Here is an 18,351-nt window from a genome sequence, read left to right as displayed (position 1 = left end):
CCTTTGTTTTGACAGCTCACCATGTGCTTTGCTGTTAACTCCTCCCCTCTTGTTAACCCTAATTGTTTCACACTCCTGCACCCCATTTCTGTTAATTACCCTCCCTACTTAATCTCCTTGTGTTTTCTGTCCTTTGTCAGTTCGTCGTTTGATGTTGTTCGTTCTGACGCTGAACACCAGTTTGCTTGTCTGATCTGTCTTGTTAGTCTTAGTCTTAGTCTTAGTCTTAGTCTTAGTCTTAGTCTTAGTCTTAGTCTTGTCTTCAGTTAGTACTGCTTTTGTTTTTTTGGCTTTTTGTTTGTTAGTTTCTCGTTTTCCCCCCGTTTTGGCCCCATCTCTCCAGCCCACCTTTTACCTGTGGCGCAGGACTCTCCTCTCACAAGACAACCTCCGGGTGCCAGTACCTGTCTCGGTCCTCTAGCGGGTGGATGTTGGAAGTGGCCACAGTGTGAGGCTCCCCAGTCACTGCTTGGACCGGCCACCTTTTTCCCACCCCACCGGTTGGGTCTGGTTCACCCTTCGTCTCATCCAATTGTGTCCGCTTGATGAGCCATCCTCCACCTCTCAGCAGTTGGGATTGTGTCTGAGTCGACTGCCAGCGAATTCACCTTTTTGGACTATTACTCAAACCCTTGTTTGTCTAATAAACTCTTTTTTTTCTTCTGCAATTGGGTCTGCTCGTCTGTTCTGACAGTACGGACTGACCAACATGGACCCAGCGGAAGAAAACCATGTCCATACCGCTCTGGCCCACCAGGGGGTTATGACTGATTCCCTCACCTCTCAAGTGGCTAATTTAGCGGCCGGGTTCGAGAGCTTCAGCAGGAGATACGAGTCTCATCCCACATCCCTTCCAACCCTGAGCCACATGCCAACAACCCACCTCCTTATGACGGGGACCCGAACTGCTGCCAAGCCTTTCTGTCCCAATGTTCTTTGGTGTTTGCACTTCAGCCAGGTCGTTATGTCTCTGAACTAACTGAGGTGGCTTACGTCATCACCCTTCTCACCAGCAAGGCTCGAGCGTGGGGGACAGCCGTGTGGGATGCTCAGTCACAGATATGCTCCAGTTTTGTTAAGTTCAGCACTGAGATGAAGAGGTTGTTTGACCGTTCCGTCCAGGGGAGATGAGGCGGCTGCTAAGCTTGTTCGACTCCGCCAGAAGAGTCAAACCGTCACTGACTACCTCATTAGGTTCAAGACCCTGTCCGCCGAGTGCAAGTGGGATGAGGGAGCCCTGCGTGCCTTGTTTCGGGAGGGGTTGGATCCTCAGATTCAGGATGAGATTGCGGCTCAGAGACCCCAGCAGATCTAGAGTATCTTATCAGCCTGGCATTGCGCGCCGAGGCCCGGATCCATCTTCGCCGAAAGCGTCTTTTCCCATGGTCAGCAAGGGACTCCCAGAGCATCGAGCGCCTACCATCCCTGCCCTCCAGTGACCCTGTGCCAATGCAATTAGGTCGTCTCCACCTCACGGCTCAGGAGAAACAAAATCGTCTTGCTCGGGGACTGTGTTTGTACTGTGGCAACTCAGGACACCGGGTCTCTACGTGCCCTTTAAAAAGATACCAGGGCGTCCTAGTGGGTTCGTCTCCTATGCCCTCCTCCTATTCTCGTACCCTCCTTCCAGCAGTAATCACCTGTTTAGGAACCTCTCACAGCTGCGAGGCTCTGGTTGACTCCGGGGCCGAGGCCAACTTCCTCGATGTCCAGACGGCTAAAAGTTGGGGCATCCCAGCCATTCCTCTCACCTCCCCTGTTCCTGCCTGGGGACTATCTGGCCAAAAACTTTCCACCATCACACATTCCACTCCCTGTGTAAGTCTTGTCGTGTCGGGCAATCACTTTGAAAACATCGTGCTGCTTCTCCTGGACTCCCAACAGGCTTGTCTTGTTTTGGGGCATCCATGGTTGAGGCAGCATGGTCCTCACATTGATTGGTCCCATAATTTAATTCTGTCCTGGGACAAGTCTTGTTATGTGTCTTGTTTGGGTGCTGCTTCTCCTGTCTCTGTGTCTCCCTTTCCTCAGGATCAGGAGGTGGATGTCTCCGGCGTTCCGGTGGAGTACCGCGATCTGGGTCGGGTGTTCAGCAAGTCCCGAGCTCTATCCCTTCCTCCCCACCGACCCTACGACTGTGCTATCGACCTTCTCCCAGGCACTTCTCCGCCCAGGGGACGTTTATTCTCCCTGTCTGCTCCTGAACGAGAGGCTATGGACACCTATATCCAGGAATCGCTCCGTAATGGACTCATTCGCCACTCCTCATCTCCCGCTGGTGCTGGTTTCTTCTTTGTTAAAAAGTATGGTTCTCTGCGTCCCTGTATTGATTACAGGGGACTCAATGACATCACTGTTAAGAATAGGTACCCCTTACCCTTGATGTCTTCTGCTTTTGAGCTCTTGCAGGGAGCTAAGGTCTTCACCAAGTTAGACCTCTGCAATGCCTACAACCTAGTCAGGATCCGGGAGGATGATGAGTAGAAGACAGCATTCAGCACTCCCTCGGGACACTATGAATATCAGGTCCTTCCGTTCGGTCTCACAAACGCTCCTGCTGTCTTCCAGAACATGGTTAACAGTGTGTTGGGAGACATGATTAACCGTTTTGTCTTTCTGTACCTTGATGATATTCTCATCTTCCCCTTCTCTCCAGGTACACACCCACCATGTTCGCCTTGTTCTCCAACGTTTGCTAGAGAATCAGCTCTTTGTCAAAGCGGAGAAGTGCGAGTTCCACGCCAAGTCGGTCTCATTCCTTGGGTTCATTGTTTCGAAGGGAGGTTAAACCGGACCCTGTCAAGGTTAAGGCAGTCGCCGAATGGCCGGTACCCGACTCTAGAAAGGCTCTGCAGCGATTCCTGAGATTCGCCAATTTTTATAGGCGGTTTGTCAGGAATTTTGGCCAGGTGGCTGCACCCTTAACTGCGCTCACCTCTACTAAGTCACCTTCGTATGGAATCCTCGGCTCAGGAGGCCTTTGATAATCTTAAGTCCCGGTTTATCTCTGCTCCTGTTCTCTCTATTCCAGATCCTAAGAGACAATTCATTGTTGAGGTTGACGCATCAGATGTCGGGGTCGGCGCTGTCTTGTCCCAACGCTCCTCCCAGGATGGGAAAGTACATCCCTGTGCTTTCTTTTCGCACCGCCTGAACCCTGCTGAACGGAATTACGACATCGGCAACAGGAGCTGCTGGCGGTCAGGCTGGCCTTGGGGAGTGGCGTCACTGTTTGGAGGGGGCCACTCAGCCTTTTTTGGTCTGGACGGATCACAAAAATTTTGAATATCCGTTCAGCCAAGCGGCTGAGTTCTCGGCAAGCTCGCTGGGCACTTTTTTTCAATCGCTTCAGGTTCACCCTCTCGTACCGGCCGGATCGAAGAACGCCAAGCCTGGACGCCTTGTCTCGCCTTTTGAGCCCCCGGAGAAGCGGCTTCTACCGACCCGATCCTCCCTCATGGGGTGGTTGTGGGGGCTCTTACTTGGCAGATTGAGAGACTTGTCAGCGAGGCCGGTCGAGGAGTGGTTGTTCCTGTGGGGTGTCCAGCGGGTCGGTTGTTTGTTCCTGAGCCCCTTCGCTCTGAAGTTCTCCAGTGGGGTCACGACTCCAAGCTAACCTGTCACCCGGGAGTCAGGAGATCGTTGGCAGCCATCCGTCAACGATTTTGGTGGCCATCTATAGGCCAGGATGTCAGGCAGTTTGTGTTGGCTTGCTCAGTCTGTGCCCAGACGAAGACCTCTAACCAGCCTCCGTCAGGTCTGTTATGTCCCCTCCCTATTCCCACCCGTCCTTGGTCTCATATTGCCTTGGACTTTGTTACTGGCCTCCCCCCCCCTCTAAGGGCAACACCGCCATCCTTACGGTGGTGGATCGGTTCTCAAAATCGGTTCATTTCATTGCCCTTCCCAAACTCCCCTCAGCCAAGGAGACCGCGCTACTGGTTATCGACCACGTCTTCCGGCTCCACGGGTTGCCCACGGACGTGGTTTCTGATCGGGGTCCCCAGTTTGTCTCCCGGTTTTGGCAAGAATTCTGTCGACAGATCGGGGCCTCTACGAGTCTGTCTTCAGGTTATCACCCTCAGTCTAATGGTCAATGTGAGCGAGCCAACCAGGATCTTGAAAGAGCACTCCGCTGCCTGGCACTTCGTAATCCTGCCTCCTGGAGTCAGCAGCTTTCCTGGGTAGAGTACGCCCACAATACTCTACCAGTGGCATCCACAGGTATGTCACCCTTTGAATGCTCTGTTGGTTATCAACCCCCCTTGTTTCCCATCCAGGAACCCGACGCTGCGGTGCCGTCTGCTCTAGCCTTTGTCGGAGGTGTCGTAAGACCTGGAATAAGGCCAGGAGGGTCTTGGCCCAGACCTCTAGACGCACCAAGGCAGCAGCCGACCGTCATCGGACTCCAGCTCCTTGCTACATTTGTGGTCAGAAGGTATGGCTCTCCACCAAGGACCTGCCTCTCAGGCGACTTCTGCAAGCTGGCGCCCAGGTTCATAGGTCCATACCAGATCACCAAGGTTCTCAGTCCGGTGGTTGTTAGGCTCAAGTTACCCTCCTCCCTTGGTCGGGTACACCCTGTTTTTCATGTATCCAGGGTTAAGCCTGTCATTCGCTCCCATCTTAACACTAATGCCTCTTCTCCCACCTCCCCACCCCCTCGTCTAGTGGATGGTTCTCCGGTCTACACTGTCCGGAGATTGTTAGACGTTCGTCGTAGGGGAAGAGGTTTTCAATACCTGGTGGACTGGGAGGGTTACGGTCCTGAGGAGAGGTCATGGATTCCGGCTCGGGACGTCCTGGATCCGTCGCTCATCGAGGATTTCCGCTGGCGCAGGGATTATGGGGTTAGAGTTAGAGTTAGGGCAGGGTAATGGTTAAGGTTAGGTCTACGGTCAGATTTAGGGCAGGGTTATGGTTAAGGTTAGGCCTAGGGTGAGAGTTAGGGCAGAGACAGGGTTAGGGTTAGGGTTAGGGTTAGGGCTAGGGTTAGTGTTAGAGTTTGGGCAAAGTTATGGTTAAGGCTAGGCCTAGGGTTAGAGTAAGGGCTGGGTTATGGTTGAGACTAGGCTTAGGGTTAGAGTAAGGGCAGCATTATAGTTAAGGTTAGACTTAGGTTTAGGGTAGGTAACCCTAACTTAATAAAAAAAAAAAAAAATACGGTTAGCTTTAGGCTTCAGCAAGGGTTAAGGTTAGGTCTAGGGTTACTATCCTGTAAGGAGCTGAATCAAAACCTGTAAATGCAATAAGACTATCCTGAGAAGGGATGTCCAAAGAAACAAAAGGACTTCAAAAAGAGAGTAAACAACACCACCCCCCTTGTTGCTTTTATGACACCCTCCTCACCTCTGCTCTTCCTGCTTCCCCTCCTTCTGCTCAAAAGAGTCGGTTTAAAGTTCATTAGGAACAAGTCATTATAGATAATGTGTCTTATGAACCTATTGTTCTTCACTTTCATGTTTGGTCTCATTTGAATGGTCTCAGTGCAACTAGTAAATTGGTCTCAATTTCACAGTAATCACTTATATATGAAAAAGATTAAGAACTTGGTAGAACTGTGTTCTGTTGGGAAAGAGGTGTGTCCTCCTTTTGGGTCTCTGAACGTGTTTCAGCCAGGTGTAATCCTGGAGCACAGGAACCTAAACACCAAAATGTTTTTACAACTACATTTGGGATCTCTTTGTCTGATCCGAGTATATAAGGAAAGTGACAAAACACAACAAGGTGCGATTCTGTAGCCAGATCGGATTTAGAGTTAGTGCTAGAGTTAGGATTATGGTTAAGGCTAGGTTTAGGACAGGTTAGCATTTGGGTAAGTAAATAATAATATTTTTTTTGTTTTGTTTAGGGTTAGGGTTAGGACAAGGTTAAATTAATTTACAGCTAGGGAAGAAATAAGTAGTGAGCATATATCTTCCAGTAAACCTTTGCTCTTTACAGTAAAATGGTTTAGGATTAGGGTTAGAGTTAGGGTTAGATTTAGGGCTAGGGTTAGGGTTAGAGTAAATCAATCAATCAATCATTTTTATTTATATAGCACTTTTAACAACACAAGTTGCATCAAAGCACCAAAGTAAGTAACCCTAACTTAAAAAATAGGGTTTTGGTTATGGTTAGAGTAAGTAACCCTAACTTAAAAAAAAATAGGGTTTGGGTTAGGGTTAGAGTTAGGGTTAGGATTAGGGTTAGGGTCAGGTTACTGTAAGAGTAAGAGTTAGGATTAGGGTTAGGGTTAGGTTAGGATTAGGGTTAGGGTTAGGTTTAGGGCTAGATCTAGGTTAGGTTAGAATTAGGGCAGGGTTAAGGCAATGCTTAGCGTTAGGAAAGTAACTCTAAGTTAATAAAGTTAATAAAAATGTTTGTGTTAAGGTTAAGGTTAAGGTTAAGGTTAGGGTAAGGGGCAGGGTTAGGGTTGGGACTATGGGGTTGGTTTAACTTAACTTAATAAAAACATTAGGGTTAGGTTTTGGCAAGGCTAGGGTTAAGGTTAGTTCTAAGGTTAGGGATAAGGTTAGGCTTACAATTAGTGCAGGTTAGCATTTGGGTAAATAACCCTAACTTAATAAAAAAAATTGGGTTTTGGTTAGGTTTAGGACTAGGGTTAGGGCAAGGTTAGGGTTATTAATCCTAACTTAACAAAAACATAAGAGTTAGGGTTAGGGTGAAGGTTGGGGCTAGTGCTAAGGCAGGGTTTAGGTTTAGGGTTAGCGTTAAGGGTAGTGTTAGGGATACTAACCTAAAAGTGATAAAGGTTAGAAAAGGAATAGTTAGCATTAGGGCTTGGGTTAGGGCTAGGTTTAGGGTTAGGTACCCTAACTAAAAAAAAAAAAACATTTTACAATAATACATCTGATTGCAAGGTCAGTTCTTCCCCTTTGTCCTTTCACAGTCACTTCAATAAATACAAAAAAAAACCCAAAAAGGAACCCTCTTACTATTAGTTTTTGTGGGGAAGTTAGCCATTGCGTAAGTAACTCTAACTTAATAAAAATATTAGGGTTTGGTTTAGGGTTAGTGTTAGGGTTAGGTTTAGGTTTAGGGTTAGATCTAGGGTTAGGGATAGTCACCCTAACTTAATGAAAACGTTATACAGTAATGAATTTGATTTCAGAGACAGTTCTATAGTGGGTGGATATCCGGTGCTTAGCCCAGAGACATTAATGCATGTATCAAAATATATGGGAAACACTTCAAATGATACACTGAGTTTTTTTTCTAAGAGACTATTATAATTAAGTATTGTTTGCACTTACAAACTGCATAAATCATATTATTAAATCAGAAATCAATTAATCCTGTAATTAAACACTGCTGTGTGAAGAGATGCCCAACATGGCTTTGTTTGGAACAGATTTAGTGAAATGTGGCAATTAGAAAAAAAATCTTTAGCAATTTTTATCACTTATTATTATTTTAATATTATAACACCAAACTAGCAGAGGGAGCTCTTGTTTGCCTGATCGGACTGTTATTCTGTTTATCGACCAATTGCCTGCCTCCCTGCCTTTGCCTTTTTGCATTCTCCCATGTACTTGTTAACGGATCAGACTGCCTTTGTGTTGCTGACTCTCTGCCTACCTGCTGATATCTGTCTTTTGTTGTACCTAATAAATGTAACATCCAGCCAGCAGAGGGAGCCCTCTCCCGATTACTGACTCGAGCCGCTCCCTCTATCACCACTTCCTGTTTGGTGCTATTTAACCGTAGAGCACCATGTGCTCTACGCGAAGTATTGCCAGCCTGTCTGCCTTACCAAGCGTTTACCCATTGTGCTATTGACTATCATTGTGAATGACCATTGCTTGCTTTATCGACTCACGGCTTCACGGATCTTCCTTATTTGTTACGGTAACCGATCTCTATTGAACTTTGTTATTGACCTTTGCCTTCCTTCGACTTTGCCCACGGATATCCCTTTGTGTATGTTTGCCTTCCGGACTGATATTATTGTTGCCAACCCTTGCTTGTCTTTGACCATTCTCATCTTTGTTTGTGTTTCTAATAAACATCTGCAAATGGAATCGCAGTCGGCTTCCGCCTCCTCCTTACAGAATACTTCGCGGACCAGACTCCAGCGGATGTAACACACATGCAACGATTGATGGCATACCAGCAGGAGCTATTGAAAGGTTTCCAGTCCCAATTGAATCAACTGCAGTCGGTGAACGAACACCTCACCCAGTACATTCGGAATCTACCACCTACTACGTCTTCTACGGTAAACCTTGCCTTACCAGAAAAGTTTGACGGTTCTGCTGAACGATGCAAAGGTTTCATTTGCCAGGTCAGGCTGTATTTGGAGTTTCAGCATGATAGATTCAACAATGAAGAAACCAAATGTGCATTTATCATGACGCTACTGACAGGAAGAGCGATTGACTGGGCGACTGCAGTTTGGGATACAGATCCCCACATCAAGACATCTGTTAATTATTTTTTACAGATGCTACGAGAGGTGTTTGAATATCCTGCAGGGGGCAAGGATATCTCAACACAGCTGATGGATCTGTCCCAGGGTAAACGCACCGCTGCTGATCATGATCATGCTCAAAGCGGCTGGAATGATATCGCACTCAAGGCGACTTTCAAGCGGAGTCTCACGGCAGAATTACAGACAGAATTGGCGTGTAAAGGTGAGGACTTATCCTTTTCTGATCTCGTCAACTTAACTATCCGTATTGACAATCTTAAGCGCCAGGCACCACAACGTAAAGCACCGTCTAAGATCACGAGCCAGGAAAAGGATCAAGTACGACACGAGTTAATGGGGAGACCGGAACCCATGCAAGTAGACTCCCAACGTGTCTCTACTGAAGAACGCGCCGGCGTCGTCTTCAACTATGCTTTTACTGTGGAGAAGGAAAACATTATCAGGCTGACTGTCCTCACAGACCCACCACCACCAACCGGGTAAATATGGATCATTTTTACATGCTCAGCAACAAGGCTCTCATGTTACCTATCATGCTTAGAATAAACAATGTAAATGTTATGTTGACAGCAATGGTTGACTCGGGCGTGGCCTTGAACATCATCAGTCGTGAGGTAGTCGAAAAGTATCACATTCCTTCTCAACCCTGTGAATCTGTTTTAAGGATTAAGACCATTAATGACGATGACATCGGAAGGGGCGTTTCTCATAGAACCAGGACTTTTACTCTCCAGGTTGGCATGTTCCACAAGGAAGCCATTACGTTCTATATTGTTGATTCATCCAAGTATGAAGTAATCCTCGGATTCCCCTGGCTCTCTGTACACGACCCAACTATATCCTGGGGTAGAGGTGAGTTAACGCAATGGTCTCACACTTGTATTAACAGATGCTTCACTGTATCACCAAAGAACTGCCTCACCACCAGTATAGAGAGTCCAGATGATCAAAGGAGAGTCAAGATACCAGTATGCTACCTAACACCATGCCACCCAAAAGCAAGGTATACCCGTTGTCACTCACTGAAAGCCAGGCTATGGAGGAATATATTAATGAGGCTCTTAGCTTTGGGTTCATTAGACCTTCCACATCCCCTGCAACAGCTGGATTCTTCTTTGTTGGTAAGAAGGATGGAGGCCTGCGCCCATGCATCGATTATCGAGGCCTAAATAACGTCACAGTCAATTTCCGATATCCCTACCTTTAGTTCTATCAGCTCTAGAACAACTACACGTGAGGCAAAGGTGTATACTAAGTTAGACCTCCGTAGTGCCTATAACCTGATAAGGATCAAGGAGGAGACGAGTGGAAGACTGCTTTTATGACGACTAGAGAGGCACTATGAGTATCTCGTTATGCCGTATGGGCTAGCTAATGCTCCAGCTGTATTCCAGTCTTTTATCAACGAGATCTTCAAAGACATCCTGAACACATACGTGGTGGCTTATATTGATGACATCCTCATCTACTCAAAGAATGAAGCCGATCACATTGGACATGTCAAAGAGGTTCTTTCCAGGTTACTAAAACACCACTTGTTTGACAAGGAGGAGAAATGTGAGTTTCATGTGTCTCAAACTTCGTTTCTAGGTTACCAAATCAGTCACCAGGAGTGAGGATGGACGAGGACAAGGTTAAGGCAGTTACAGAGTGGCCTCAACCCACTACTGTCAAGGATCTACAACGGTTTCTAGGGTTTGCAAATTTCTACAGACGCTTTATCCGAAACTATAGTACCGTTGCTGCACCACTAACCTCTCTCTTAAAGGGAGAGCCGTCCAAACTGAGATGGAATGAGGGAGCAATTAAGGCGTTTTCCAACCTCAAGGAACGTTTCACCACAGCCCCTAGTTCTCAAACATCCTGATCCTGAACTACCGTTTATCGTAGAAGTGGATGCATCGGACTGCGGAGTTGGAGCTGTTCTCTCACAGCGTCACGGTCAACCAGGGAAACTTTACCCTTGTGCTTTCTTTTCTAGAAAACTAACAGCAGCAGAGAGAAATTATGACGTGGGAAACAAAGAGCTGTTATCCATGAAAGCGGCCATTGAGGAGTGGAGACACTGGCTAGAAGGAGCAGTGCACCCGTTCCAAGTCATCACGGATCACAAAAACCTTGAATACATCAAGGGAGCTAAAAGGCTGAACCCCAGACAGGCAAGATGGGCACTGTTCTTTATGCGCTTTCAATTCACTGTCACCTATCGTCCAGGTTCCAAGAACAGTAAGGCTGTTCCGAAGATATGACGCACCACTGAAGGAGGGAGTCCCGGAAAATATTCTGCCACCCACGGTAATCCTGGCACCAGTGTCCTGGGATATCATGGAGGAGCTGCAGAGGGAATTGCAGCATGAACCAGCACCCCCTCAATGTCCCACGTAAACATTAAACATCTACAATACGCCAACGCATCCTACAATGGGTGCATACTTCACTGAGTTCAGGTCATCCAGGCATCAACAGAACATTACAGTTGGCGCAGAGCGCGCTTTTGGTGGCCTTCAATATCCCGGGATGTGACAAACTATGTCAAGGCCTGCCAGGTATGTGCACAATGCAAGACCCCCAGAGAATTACCTGCCAGTTTACTAAAGCCTTTGCCCATTCCTCAACGACCATGGTCTAACCTATCTATTGATTTTTGTCACAGATTTACCATTGTCTAACGGTTTCACAGTCATCTTAGTCATTATCGATAGATATTCTAAGTCATGCCGATTAATTCCATGAAGAACCTCCCCACCGCCATGGAAACTGCCTCGCCCTGTTTGAGCACGTTTCAGGATCTATGGATTACTTCTCAAGTATGGAGGGCTTTCTGTAAACACCTCGACATTAATGTGAGCCTTACCTCAGGTTACCACCCACAGGCTAATGGACAGGTCGAGACTTAATCAGGAGATCGGGAGGTACCTTCGAACCTATTGCCACAGAGAACAACACAGGTAGTCAGAGTTTTTACCATGGGCTGAGTATGCTCAGAATTCACTAGTCAAGCTAGCTACAGGTATGACCCCATTCCAGTGTGTCCTCGGGTATCAGCCGCCCATATTCCCGTGGTCAGGAGAACCATCCAATGTCCCAGCCCTTGATGATTGGATTCGTAGGAGTGAGAGAGGGTGTGGGATAGTGCTCATGTGCGACTTCAAAGAGCGATCAGGTATCAGGAGATTCAAGCTAACCGCCACAGATGCCCACATCCCCCATATCAACCTGGACAAAGGGTCTGGCTCTCGATGAGGGACATCAAGATGCGGCTGCCCAGTAAGAAGCTAAGCCCAAGGTATGTTGGACCATTCAAGATAACAAGTGAATGATGTCACATACCAACTTGAACTGCCTACTAATTATCGTATATCTCCATCCTTTCATGTATCCCTCCTCAAACCGGTCCACCCGGGAACTGACCCTGGCCATGAAGCCCCAGAACCACCGCCGCCACTTGAGATTGACGGGAACCCCGCATATCAAGTGAGCGGACTACTGGACTCGCGGAGATGGGGGGGTCGGCTCCAGTACTTAGTGGACTGGGAGGGTTATGGACCAGAGGAGAGATCCTGGGTAGCCGCTCAGGACATTTTGGACCCATCCCTTATAGAGGAGTTCCACAGAGCCAGACCCGATCGTCCAGCACCTCGCCCTAGGGGAAGACCACATAACCCACAACGAGATCCATCCCAGGACCAACCACGACCATGGGGACGCCCACGAAATCAATCACGAGATTCTGCCCAGGACCAACCACAACCACGGGACGCCACGAGGACGTCCACGTAAAAAGCTCCAGGAGTCGCTCCAGAGGGGGTTCTGTAACATCCAGCCAGCAGAGGAGCCTCTCCCGATTACTGACTCGAGCCGCTCCTCTATCACCACTTCCTGTTTGGTGCTATTTAACCGTAGGGCACCATGTGCTCTACGCGAAGTATTGCCAGCCTGTCTGCCTTACGAGCGTTTACCCATTGTGCCATTGACTATCATTGTGAATGACCATTGCTTGCTTTATCGACTCACGGCTTCATGGATCTTCCTTATTTGTTACGGTAACCGATCTCTATTGAACTTTGTTATTGACCTTGCCTTCCTTCGACTTTGCCCACGGATATCCCTTTGTGTATGTTTGCCTTCCGGACTGATATTACTGTTGCCAACCCTTGCTTGTCTTTGACCATTCTCATCTGTGTGTGTGTTTCTAATAAACATCTGCAAATGGAATAATTACCTTGACTATTAAACCCCAAAAGCAAGAACTACCAGATGGATCTATATACCATGTCCTTGCCAGTCCTAGCCAAACCAAGTCAAGGAGCCTATGCAACTCAACATTTTAAGACTTTCTGAGGAAGAAAGGGAGAGTCGCTGACAGCATCGCTTGCTTTTACTGTGGTACAGTAGGTTACCACAGTCCATTCAACCCATTCAGTCTTCACATTACTGCCCCAGATCTAAGGACGAATCATCTATACCTAATGAATATGTTCAAAACGCCAGGATCTACCCATGTGGGTCTAACTGGACCCCAGAAAATGATTTTTGGTGAACCATACTGCACCCGCTAAGGTCCCAGTCTGTTAATCGCATTTTGTCGTAGGCTTGATTTGTAAAAAATTTACATTGTGAGGGGTAAACCACTCCCCAGACCCTGTAAGGGGTAGGTTTATGGCTAGATTCTGGTGCTATTATATCGATAATCCCTCCTTGGGCAGATTCAGGGCTTGAAGAGCGTTCTGGTAGCTTGGGCACTTGAGGGCACAACGGAAGCGTGGTTGGCCTTGACTGGCTGTGGATGATTGTGAAGTATTGGAGGGCTCAAGAATTAGGAAAAAGAAGGGAATTGCGCACATTAGAATAACATGCTACTGTTACATGACTGAGTACTTTGAAATAAAACAAACGAAAAACAAGCATGACACACTGGTACACATTGGATAAGGCACGGAAATATCTGCATATTTCTGGTATTTGCATCGAGAGGCAATGTCCCAGTAAACTAAATTCTGACAGATACTGCAGCAAGCGCAACATTAATTCAGCTGCTATTCTGTGTAAATAATATTTATTTAGTTTATAAAGATCATTTGCAGTTGAGAAGTTAAATCAGCTTATGCTAAACTTTTTTATAATGATGGCACTTGATTCTGACTGCTAGAATAGGTCTGAAAAAAACAAAGAAAAGTGCAGGTGTGTCAGGCGCCCCAAAAATGGTCTAGGTCTTTAGAAGGAAGATTCCACAGTATTACAGAAGTATTGCTGCTCACTAAATAAAATGTTAAGAAATATTAGGCTACTATAATATAACTTCTGATTTAAATCTACTATTATGTACTACTATCATGTATTATTTATTATTGATTTATTTAAAGTTTCATATGTAGGCAGGTTTTGAAGCCAACACAGTTTAAAAAGACAAAATGCATCTCCAAGTCTTACACAGGCTTTGATGATATTGATTTTGTGTTTTTAAGACTGCTGTTGTTTTGTTACAACATGATGCTCAGTTGCATGTCACCCAAAGAAAAGTAAGCCTTTTAGGAATCTTGTTTTTGCCAAAAAAAAAAAAAATGTAAAAACAAAAGAAAAAAATTAATTATGTAACAAGTCAATAAAAACACATAAATACTTACTGACAGAGTGAAAAAAATCCAGACTGTCATTCTATCATTCTAACTTTATTACAGGCCTGCTTAACATGGATTATTTCCCATCCTGTGAGGTCACAGGCACAATCTCTCAATCATTCATCCATATCAGTCGTGTCTATAAGAATACAAATGCTGTATTAGATCATTTGCATTTAGCATTCACTGTGGAGCTCAATCATTGGGATGCTTCTCTTTCTATACACACTCCGGCTTTTCCATCAGCTTTATGCAAATGTGGAAAACACTCCTTGTCAAACAATGGGAGATCCTAAGTACCCACTGTTTTCTAAGGATGGAGATGTAACTATTGGAGGAATTTTTCCTGTCCATAGAAAGGAAACATTACCTTCTTTTGAATTTACACGGAAACCTCAACTTCTGTTATGCTCAAGGTTTGTATATATTTATATATAATATATAAATTATTATTTTACAAATATAGCCTTCTAATTTATTGTTATTTTCACAGTGTGAATCTGAGAAATTTTCTTCTGGCTCAAGTTATGATATTCACTGTTGAGGAGATTAACAGAAATGAAATGTTACTTCCAAATGTTTCTGTTGGATATCAAATTTATGATACTTGTGGATCAAGACTGTCTACCATGAGTGCAACTATGGGACTAATGAATGGACTAGATTTTGCATCTGGTGACAGATGCAATGGACAACCTCCTTTACCTGCTATTATAGGAGAAACAGAGTCTTCTGCCACAATGATTCTGTCCAGAACTACAGGGCCTTTTAAAATTCCAGTGGTAAGGATACAAAAATGTAATTATTTGACAGTTACCATACTGATAAATGATGACTGTGCTTTCCCCCCACCTCAGATAAGTCCCTCAGCCACATGTGAATGTCTCAGCAACAGGAAAGATTACCCCTCTTTCTTCAGGACTATTGCTAGTGATTACCACCAAAGTAGCGCACTTGTAAATATAGTCAAGCACTTTGGCTGGTCTTGGGTTGGAGCTGTGAACAGTGACACAGACTATGGAAACAATGGAATGGCTGTTTTTCTGAAAATAGCACGGGAAGAGGGGATTTGTATTGAGTACTCTGTGAAATTCTACAGAACAGAGACAGAAAAACTGAAAAAAGTAGTGGACACAATTAAAACAGGCACAGCGAAAGTGATTGTTGCATTCGTTTCATTTGTTGAAATGGGTTTACTTATTGAACAGTTAAGTATACAGAAAATTTCAGGCTTTCAAATGATTGGTGTGGAGGGATGGATAACTACAACAAATTACATCACTCCAAATAGTTTTCTTTCCATGGGAGGATCTCTGGGATTTGCAGTAAGAAAAATTAATATTGAAGGCTTTGCAGATTATCTTCAACAAGAATTCTGGGATACAGCTATTCCATGCTCACAGAGTGAGGGGAATTTCTCTAAATATGCATTAAGTTGCAGCAGATATGAGGAGCTACTTGCACTTAAAAAAACCAAAGAAAATTTGCCTGAACTGAGATATGAATACAATGTCTACAAAGCAGTTTATGCTGTAGCTCACGCACTACATGGTCTTCTAAAGTGCAAAGAACAAAATGGTTGTGAGAAAAGCCTGGCAATACAACCACAGCAGGTAAATTATCAAAGAGTTGAGAGAGAGAGAGAGAGAGAGAGAGAGAGAGAGAGATTTATTTAATTTTTTACATATGTTAATTGCTTCAGTGATTATATCTTTTTTTTAATTAATTTATTAATGTATTTATTTATTTGATTGTTAGATGGTTGAGGCTATAAAAAAAGTCAATTTCAGCACAAACATGGGGGACAATATGTGGTTTGACAGCACTGGTGGAGCAGTAGCCCAATATGAAGTTGTAAACTGGCAGCAGGACTCAGACGGATCATTCCAGTTTAAATCTGTGGGATACTATGATGCCTCTCTTCCTCCACACCAACGCTTACAGCTTGATATTAAAAAGATAATTTGGGCTGGTGGACAGCTTAAGGTAAATGTCCATAAGGTGGTTCTGATATAAGGTTACTTGATATTAAAGGTCATATCAAAATCTAAAGAGTTAATACTTGCACTGACCTTTAGAAAAGGCATGAAAGTACCAGATTAATTTAGGAAAACATATGTTCCCACCACACAAAATCATATCATGGAGTGTAGTGTATGTAGTGCTGTAAATCACATCCCCAAGAGTTATAATTTTGAAGTAACGTTCAGTTCATTAAAATAATTATATGTGATTGTGCATTGTTAATCTCTCATATAGAAGCATTTAATAATGCCTTATTGTATCTTATTGCAGAGTGTTTTAGATTTTTTTGGAAAACAGATTTTGCCTTCGTGATTATTAAAAATAACAACTGTCCATATTAATCTACATTTTGTGACTTCATGACAAAAAATGAGGGATAATAAAATAAATAATTAGAATAGTGTTAAATAATGTATAGTTAACTGTGCGTCATATTAATCATCTTGCTTGCAATTCTGCCTCTTATGTTTAAGTCAAGTGTGTGTGAAAATTTTACATGCAGAAGCCAAGGTCTGTGTGCAGTGAGAGCTGTCCTCCAGGCACTAGGAAGGCTGCACAGAAAGGAAGACCTGTCTGCTGTTATGACTGTATTCCATGTGCAGAAGGAGAAATCAGCAATGAGACAGGTAATCCTCGCTCCATAATAAAATTCAGATAAAAAACGATTATTGTTTATTAACAAAACTTCCCTTTTTTCACAATTTAACTAACTACTGCTTACAACTTCCTTTCCAGATTCAAATAACTGCAAGCAGTGTCCAGAGGAGTTCTGGTCTAACGCTGAAAAAAATAATTGTGTGTTAAAGACTGTAGAGTTTCTCTCATTCACAGAATTTATGGGTATAGTTCTAGTATTCTTCTCACTGTTTGGGGTAGGAATAACAGCACTGGTGGCCGTCCTGTTTTACAGAAAGAAGGACACTCCCATAGTAAAAGCCAACAACTCAGAGCTGAGCTTCCTGCTGCTCTTCTCACTGACTCTTTGTTTTCTCTGTTCTCTTACTTTCATTGGTCGGCCCACTGAGTGGTCCTGTATGTTGCGTCACACAGCATTTGGAATTACTTTTGTCCTTTGTATCTCCTGTGTTCTGGGAAAAACAATAGTGGTCTTAATGGCCTTTAAAGCTACACTTCCAGGAAATAATATTATGAAATGGTTTGGGCCTAAACAACAAAGACTTAGTGTCCTTACATTTACACTTATACAGGTTCTTATATGTGTGCTTTGGCTAATAGTATCTCCCCCATTTCCTCATAAAAATATGAAATATTACAATGAAAAAATCATTCTTGAGTGCAATCTGGGTTCTAGTATAGGATTTTGGGCTGTGCTGGGTTATATTGGCCTACTGGCTGCCTTGTGTTTCATTTTGTCTTTTTTAGCTCGTAAGCTGCCTGATAACTTTAATGAGGCTAAATTTATTACATTCAGTATGCTGATATTTTGTGCTGTATGGATAACGTTCATTCCAGCTTATGTCAGTTCTCCTGGAAAATTTACTGTAGCTGTGGAGATATTTGCCATTTTAGCCTCAAGCTTTGGTTTACTATTCTGCATATTTGTACCCAAATGTTATATCATCCTGCTTAAGCCTGAACGAAATACAAAGCAAAATATGATGGGGACATCTAAATCCTACTGAAAAATAAATTGTCTATATTAGCAATGCAAATATGTATTTGTGAGAAATTTCCTGTTTGATTCAGTCAGATTATCAAAAAAATTTAAGGTTAATGTGCATTTTGGGCATTTTAGAGATTTTTTGAGTTAATAGCTAATTGTACAAGTTTACTGTATCTTGCACACACATAACATAAATATATATGTATATATTACAGCAGGTAATTGTGTTAAGTAGATTACGATGAAAAATGATGCGTTAAAATTATTGGCGCTGTTAATGCACTTCTCCGCCCCAGACCCATCTGGGTCATTTGACATTTTATACATTTGATGGCAAATATAATACAAGGCAACAACTCACTGCATGATGGTGCCTATAGAGTGTAGGTAGAATGTCCCTAAAATTGAGTTTTTCACATATTTACATAATATAATTTAGCTAATATCACAAGAGCACTAGGCTAAGTGCAAAATCAAGAGACAATGGCAACATGAGGGATATTTATATTAGAGATGATTAAGAGCCATTTTTCCCGGCCAGGATTTCAATATTTTCTAAAATATCTATGTTTTGGCTTTGTTTGCATGCAGATCTTTATTTGCGTTTGCATATATGAAATTGATTCCTTATGGTCAAGACAACATTTTTA

At 44.0% G+C, this 18,351-nt stretch overlaps 1 protein-coding gene across 1 annotated transcript; it reads left to right on the top strand.

The window, feature by feature from the left end:
* Positions 1 to 14,198: 14,198 nt before the first annotated feature.
* On the top strand, positions 14,199 to 17,720 carry LOC122362608 (extracellular calcium-sensing receptor-like). The gene is made up of 6 exons (XM_043264145.1): positions 14,199 to 14,468; positions 14,546 to 14,834; positions 14,910 to 15,665; positions 15,811 to 16,038; positions 16,580 to 16,703; positions 16,813 to 17,720. Exons 1-6 carry the CDS (start codon positions 14,260 to 14,262, stop codon positions 17,718 to 17,720), a joined length of 2,514 nt encoding a protein of 837 aa, XP_043120080.1. The 5' UTR covers positions 14,199 to 14,259.
* The last annotated feature ends 631 nt before the right edge of the window (positions 17,721 to 18,351 follow it).

The sequence above is a fragment of the Puntigrus tetrazona genome, chromosome 18 (assembly GCF_018831695.1).
Source record: "Puntigrus tetrazona isolate hp1 chromosome 18, ASM1883169v1, whole genome shotgun sequence".
In the NCBI taxonomy this organism is placed as follows: domain Eukaryota; kingdom Metazoa; phylum Chordata; class Actinopteri; order Cypriniformes; family Cyprinidae; genus Puntigrus; species Puntigrus tetrazona.
The sequence above is the reverse complement of the archived record's forward strand: the minus strand, read 5'-3'. Positions and strand labels throughout refer to the sequence as shown.

Excerpts from the sequence above, each read along its gene's own strand:
- LOC122362608 (XM_043264145.1), top strand. The coding sequence starts at position 14,260 with ATGCTTCTCTTTCTATACACACTCCGGCTTTTCCATCAGCTTTATGCA. Across the intron at positions 14,469-14,545 it reads CAACTTCTGTTATGCTCAAG|TGTGAATCTGAGAAATTTTC; the intron begins GTTTGTATATAT and ends TTATTTTCACAG. Across the intron at positions 16,039-16,579 it reads GGGCTGGTGGACAGCTTAAG|AAGCCAAGGTCTGTGTGCAG; the intron begins GTAAATGTCCAT and ends TTTTACATGCAG.